The sequence below is a fragment of the Bubalus kerabau genome, chromosome 1, assembly GCF_029407905.1.
Source record: "Bubalus kerabau isolate K-KA32 ecotype Philippines breed swamp buffalo chromosome 1, PCC_UOA_SB_1v2, whole genome shotgun sequence".
Classification (NCBI taxonomy): Eukaryota; Metazoa; Chordata; class Mammalia; order Artiodactyla; family Bovidae; genus Bubalus; species Bubalus kerabau.
The window spans coordinates 16,369,212-16,376,143 of NC_073624.1; the positions used below are offsets into that span (position 1 = coordinate 16,369,212).

Here is a 6,932-nt window from a genome sequence, read left to right on the forward strand (position 1 = left end):
CCATGGACTGTAGCCCACCAGGCTCCTCTGTCCATGGGATTCTCCAGGCAAGAATACTGGAGTGGGTTGCTATGCCCTCCTCCAGGGGATCTTCCCGACCCAGGGATGGAATCTTTGAGGGGGAGGCAGAGATGGAATCTTTCCTGGGGATCTGGAATCTTCTGATTTGTGGGGTCAGACCCAGAGGACAGGTTGCCAGGTTTGCCCCCAAGAAGCAGATCAAGTTTCCCTGGGGAGGGAAAAATCCTCTGGAGGTGGTTAGCCACCTCCCCACCCCAAAGGGCCCTGAGTGTGCGCGTGTATGTGTTCTACTGAAGGGGAGAGACTGCAGGGACCGTGTGTGCGCGTGCCACGTGAGAAACTGCGATGTGTGCGTGAGAACTGTGTGTGTCCTCACACAAGTGTGAGTTTGTGTTCCAGGAGGAGGCAGCAGTGTATTGGGGGGAGGTGCATCCTTCTAGCCCCTTGTATCCCACAAGCAGCCCCAGCATGGCCACCGCCCCTCACTCCTGCAGCCTCCAGCACACGCTCGCGTGAGCCTTCATCCTGGGAGCAGCCCTTACAGATACACTGGGGAACACACACGTCCTCCTCCGGGGGCCATACCAGCCCGTCCTCCTCCCCGGGCCATACCTCTTGGAGCCTGAGTTCGCGGGGAAAACCGGGTGGGGTGGGGGCAGGACTCGAGCCAGGTCACCAATGAAGCCGGTTCCCTCCCGGCACCTGCCTAGCCCCTTCCCCGCCAGGTCCCCAACGTCCGGTCCCCCCGGGCTGGCCTCCATCCCGACTCCGGGCTGCGGGCAGTGGCGGGACCCCAGAAGAGAGGGGCCGGCGGGCATGTAGGGGGCCGGGCCGAGAGGCTGGGACGGGCGGGAGGAGGGAGGCCCCGGGGGGAGGAGGGAGGAGGGCCGAGGGCGGCGAGCTGGAGCCGGCAGGCGGCGGGAGCCCGGGCGAGCCGCGTCGCTCGGGTGCGCGGTCTCCATGGCAGTCCTGGGCGCAGTCCGAGGTAAGGCGACCCCGGCCCGCTCTCCCGCGGGCCTCTCCCCTCTCTCCCCGCAGCGCCCCCCGCCTCCGCTCCCACCGGCTCCTTTCCCCTCCGGGCGGCCCCTCCTCCCCGGCCACCTGCTGTCTCTGCCCTGGAGACCGCGGTGGGTGGCAGGCAGGAGGGAGGAGCCGTCCGACCTTACCCCTTCACCCCGAAGGGCAAGGGACCCCTGTCCGCCCCGGTGTCCCTTCGCACGCCCTCCCACCTTCCTCTGATTTCTCTCCGTCCTTCACCTCCTCTCTCTGTCCTTCACATCCTTCCTGCCTGGCTCCCTCTCTGAGTCCCCGCTGTTTCTTCCCGAGCCCACCCTCTGGGCCTGGGTGGGGGTGGGTGGGAAGGGGTCCAAAGCTGTAGCGGAGGGTGGGGGGGGGTGCTCTCCTGACCAATTCCCTCTATCTTCCTCTGGCTGGCCATTGCCATGGCAACTAGGGTGTACTGGGCTCCCAGGGAAGACAAAGGTGGGGGATGGACGAAGGACCTCTGGGGGAGGGGGCAAGGGTCTAAGGGTCTACAGGAAACAGACCTTCCACTGCTGCAGCCCATTTTTATTCGGTTTACCCTAAAGCCGCTATGCCCATCTTTCCTGCCTCCACTCTTTCCAGGGTTTCCTCTTAGTCTCCTCGCCGGGGCTCAGTAAGCTCAGAGTCAACACATCCAGAACACCTTCCTTACCATTAGAGTTAAACGGAGGCTCCGGGCAGGGGAGGAATGAGTGGGGGCCCACGGGGTGCGGGGAGTCCGAACCTTTTTGAACACCGGGCTTTTCTTCTCAGCCTCCCTCCCCCCTGCTCCCTCCCTCCACCCACCCCCGCCTCTCCAGGGGTCTCTCGTTTTCTTCTATTTTCAGATACTATCACTTTGCCCCCTCTTTTTCTCTCTTCTGCTTAAACTCTCCTCCTTCCCCCTGGTTCCCCCCTTTCCATTTCTGGATGCTTCTGATGTCAGCGGTTTCCCTGCCTTTGGGTTCCCTAACCACCCCCCCCCCCTTAGTCCCTGCCTCCTTTCTCCCGTCTTCCTAGATCCCTGGTGAGTGGGAGGGTGATCGTGCAGGCTTGGGGAGATGGGGCTGAGCATCAGGACCCCTGGATCCAGGAGTCTGGAAAGCGGGGGAGGGGCCGTACACCCTATCCCAGTTTCCCGTGAGCCCTCGGGAAGAAACAAGTCGTGCTTGCCACGGCCGACGTGGCTCTGGGGAGAGTCTCGGGGATGTGAAGATAGCGGTTGAGTAGTATTGAGCAGAGGACAGAAAGAGGGACCTGACGGAGGAAAAATGGCTGACGGTGGATGGGAGATGGGAAGTCAGAATACCTTCTTTCCTGGAGGTCTGGAAGGCAGGGCTCTTATCCGTGTGGAGTGTTGGAGCTCTTATCCGTGGAGGGGGTTAGGGCAGGAGAGTGTTCTGAACGACCTGTGACCCAGAGTAACCAGTCGTTTCTATAATTTCAAGAGAAGGGGGGATTCAGAGCCACTTGGAGACCAGCCCAGGCTCTGCCCCTTCCACACCTCATCTCTCCCTTGCAGTGAGTCCAGGAGGCTGAGCACCACCCCCAGGATCCTTGGGGGCATCCAGAAGACCTCAAGTGGTCAAGAACCAGAGGAAGAAGGGAGCTGGAAGTCCTGGTATGAGGACCGGGGCTCCCCAGCCAGTTTCCTAGTGGGGGAGCTATCAGCTTGTCTCTCCGTTAACGACAAGGATACTTCTGGAAGGGCCCCACCCAAAATGGAGGCTGAGGACCACCTCTGCTGACCCTCAGTCTCCTCCCCCGCCCTCCCGCCGGACCTCAGCTGGGTCAGTCATGCAATGCTGAGCAAGAGGGGTGGCCTAGGGGCGGCCCACTTCACTCTGGGGCAAGGATTGTGGGCATCATGGGGGTGCGTGTGAGCGGGGCTCCTGGGTGAGACCCAGCCCCCACCCCCAGGAGTTCAAGGGGGGTGGGGGGACTGAGGAAGGATGGCTCGGGGCGGGGTGGGGGCAGAGGAGGCCTCCCTCCGCTCGAACGCGCTGTCCTGGCTGGCCTGCGGGCTGCTGGCGCTGCTGGCCAACGCCTGGATCATCCTTAGCATCTCGGCCAAGCAGCAGAAGCACAAGCCACTGGAACTGCTGCTTTGCTTCCTGGCGGGCACGCACATCCTCATGGCGGCCGTGCCCCTCACCACCTTCGCTGTGGTGCAGCTGCGGCGCCAGGCCTCCTCCGACTATGACTGGAACGAGAGCATCTGCAAGGTCTTCGTGTCCACCTACTACACGCTGGCCCTGGCCACCTGCTTTACCGTGGCCTCCCTCTCCTACCACCGCATGTGGATGGTGCGTTGGCCCGTCAACTACCGCCTCAGCAACGCCAAGAAGCAGGCACTGCACGCCGTCATGGGCATCTGGATGGTCAGCTTCATCCTCTCCACCCTGCCCTCCATCGGCTGGCACAACAATGGCGAGCGCTACTACGCCCGCGGCTGCCAGTTCATTGTCTCCAAGATCGGCCTGGGCTTTGGCGTCTGCTTCAGCCTCCTGCTGCTTGGGGGCATCGTCATGGGGCTGGTCTGTGTGGCCATCACCTTCTACCAGACGCTGTGGGCCCGGCCCCGGAGGGCTCGGCAGGCCCGGAGAGCGGGGGGTGGGGGTGGAGCCAGGGGGGGTGGGCCAGGGGGCTTGGGTACCCGTCCAGCCTTCGAGGTGCCAGCCATCGTGGTGGAGGATGCCCGGGGGAAGCGGCGGTCCTCGCTGGACGGCTCTGAGTCGGCCAAGACATCTCTGCAGGTCACCAACTTGGTCAGCGCCATCGTCTTTCTCTATGACTCCCTCACAGGGGTACCCATCTTGGTGAGACTGGGGCTCCCTCAAATCCACTCTCTCTCTGATATCCAGACCCCAGCATGATCACCTGACCTCTGACTCCATCAGCCACACAAGCAGCTCCATCATCCATCTTCTCATCTACTCAGCCCCGCTGTGAGCCCCCGTCTCCATTGTCCATCTCATCTCCTAGTTCCCACTATCCCCAGCTCCATAGCGTGTTCTCCAGTGACCAGTACTCAACTCCATCACCTGTGCTCTGTCCATCACCCTGTCCTCTGGCTTCATCATCTATCTTGCAGGGCCACTATTCAGCCCTCCAGAACTATCAACCCAGCTGTTAGGCTCCTTGCTCCACCCCCGAATTCCCTCTGGATGCAATAGGGTCCTGAGCACTCCTGGGTGGCAACCCCACAGAGCTCACCCCACCCAACCCTCAGCTTTCTGCACCCCTGGGTGTGTGTGCTCAGTTGCTCAGTTGTGTCCTACTCTTTGCGACCCCATGGACTTCAGCCTGCCAGGCTTCTCTGTCCATGGGATTCTCCAGGCAAGAGTACTGGAGTGGGTTGCCATGCCCTCCTCCACGGGATCTTCCACACCCAGGGTTCGAACTCATGTCTTTTACATCTCCTGCATTGGCAGGCGAGTTCTTTACCACTAATACCACCTGGGAAGCCCTGTGCATCCCCCATCTAGTCCTTATTCCTGAATTTCAACTTGTCTTCAAGTTTCCTACACACCTCTGCTCCTCCTCTCTAGACCCCTGGGCTTTCTCTCTGGAACACTCTCCGTGTCTTCCTCCCACTCGGTTCATCCATCTTCACTCCACCTTTGCTCTGTGCTCATCCTATGTGATCTGGGCCATCCCTTCCTGACTTCTTACCTCTCCCCTCCCCCAGCTGCACTAGGATGTGGGACTGGGGTCGAGGAGGAGCCACCTCGGCTCTGGGCCCTCACCCGGCGCCCTTCCCCCTCCTCCTGCCAGGTGGTGAGTTTCTTCTCCCTGAAGTCGGACTCGGCTCCCCCCTGGATGGTGCTCGCTGTGCTGTGGTGCTCCATGGCACAGACGCTGCTGCTGCCGTCCTTCATCTGGTCCTGCGAGCGCTACCGCGCCGACGTGCGCACGGTGTGGGAGCAGTGCGTGGCTATCATGTCCGAGGAAGACGGCGAAGACGGTCAGAGGAGGGGCTGGGCTTTCGCTTTGCCTAGGCATCGGCTCTCTTTCCTGCCCTTTTCTACCAGCTCATCTCGGGGGTGGGGAGGGGCTGCTCTGGAGTGCCCCCTGCTGGACAGAACCTGCGGTTTCCCCTGGATGGACTGATTCCCTCTCCCCAAGCATCTCCCCATGCCCACCCGCTGATTCCTCCACTCTACTCCCCCTGGAAGCCCACACTACCCAGCTCTGCCTCCGCCAGGCAGAGAGACTGAGAAACAGTCCAGAGTCCTAACACAGCCATAAAGGAAGGCTATGGAACCAAGAGGAAGCTAAGCCTCCCTCCTGAGACTTCCAACTACAGGGAGAGCGCCTGGGGGGTGGGTGGGTAACTATTTCAAGTAAGCGTGTCTGTGTGTATGAATCACTAGAGATTCAGCACTGAACGCAACAGACACTAGCCACTCTTGCTTCTTCTTGGAGCTCACAGACTAATGGAAACAGGAGGATTCTCTGAGGAGCTTCTCAGGGAGTGGGAGCTCTTAAAGGGGGTGGGGAGGTGGGCATTCCCTGCCTCGAACCACTCTGCCCCTTTTCTCTTCTAGATGGGGGCTGTGATGACTATGTAGATGGCCGAGTGTGCAAAGTTCGCTTTGATGCCAACGGGGCCACAGGGCCAGGGGGCAGGGACCCCACCCAAGTAAAGTTGCTACCTGGACGGCACATGCTCTTTCCCCCTCTCGAGAGGGTCCACTACTTACAGGTACGGGACCCAGCAGTACATGTCCCGTTCTGGGCATCCCCTCACTACTTTTCTCCAGTCTGTTATCCCTCACACCCCTCCCTCATCCCCTAGCCCTGGCCTGCAATGCATGGACGAGGAGGTGGGAGGAGGTGGAAGGAAGGCCTGGTTAGGGTGGTTCCCCATCAGTCAGACCACTCTGAACCAGGCTGCCCCTCAGAGGATGTTTTGCAAAAGTTTAGGGAGTAGAGCCACCTTGCAGGGTCCCCACTTTGGTCCCCTCTTTGTCCCTGCAGCGCCTCAGGGTCTATTTGCTCCTCTCCCCAGGTCCCTCTGTCCCGCCGTCTCTCCCACGATGAGACCAACATCTTCTCTACTCCTCGGGCACCAGGCTCCTTCCTGCACAAGTGGTCCTCCTCTGATGACATCCGGGTCCTTCCAGCCCAGAGCCGGGCCCTCGGGGGCCCCCCTGAACACCTGGGACCAAGGCAGAGGTTGGAGGACGAGGAGGATGAGGAGGAGGCTGGAGGCGGGGGGCTGGCCACCCTCCGCCAGTTCCTGGAGGGTGGGGTTCTGGGCTCAGGTGGGGGACCCCCACGGGGTCCAGGCTTCTTCCGAGAGGAGATCACCACCTTCATCGACGAGACACCTCTGCCTTCTCCAGCCGCCTCGCCGGGGCCCTCTCCTCGCCGGCCCAGGCCTCTGGGGGTCTCACCCCGCCGACTCTCCCTGGGGTCCCCTGATAGCCGAGCCATTGGACTTCCTTTGGGGCTCAGTGCTGGGCGACGCTGCTCCCTGACAGGAGGCGAAGGGAGCACAAAAGCTTGGGGAGGATCCTGGGGCCCAGGGAACCCCATCTTCCCCCAGCTGACCCTGTGAGCCCAAGTGGGCCTGCTGAACTCAGAGAAGGGGGCCTGGGTGGGGAACACCTCTTTCCATTCCTGAGCCTTCAGACTCTGGGGAGATGGGCGGGAACCGGGGCCCAGGAACGCCGGCTGGCTCCCATCCCAGTCACCAGATACCTGCCTCACCTGCCATCCTCCCTAGCAAAATGTATTAAAGTCGAAGTGTTACCATGGAAACCTGTGTGTCCAGTGTGCTGTGGTGGCAGAGGGGATGGTCAGAGGCTTTGGTGGGTGTCCTTGTCATAAAGGACAAAATAGAGCAGGGGTAATGGACGGAGGCCCAGAAATACACCCGG

At 61.3% G+C, this 6,932-nt stretch overlaps 1 protein-coding gene across 1 annotated transcript; it reads left to right on the top strand.

The window, feature by feature from the left end:
• Window positions 1-2,996: 2,996 nt before the first annotated feature.
• GPR162 (G protein-coupled receptor 162) lies at window positions 2,997-6,690 on the top strand. Its single transcript, XM_055566087.1, has 4 exons — window positions 2,997-3,863; window positions 4,822-5,011; window positions 5,595-5,752; window positions 6,059-6,690. The coding sequence occupies exons 1-4, from the start codon at window positions 2,997-2,999 to the stop codon at window positions 6,608-6,610; spliced, it is 1,767 nt and encodes a 588-aa protein (XP_055422062.1). The 3' UTR covers window positions 6,611-6,690.
• The last annotated feature ends 242 nt before the right edge of the window (window positions 6,691-6,932 follow it).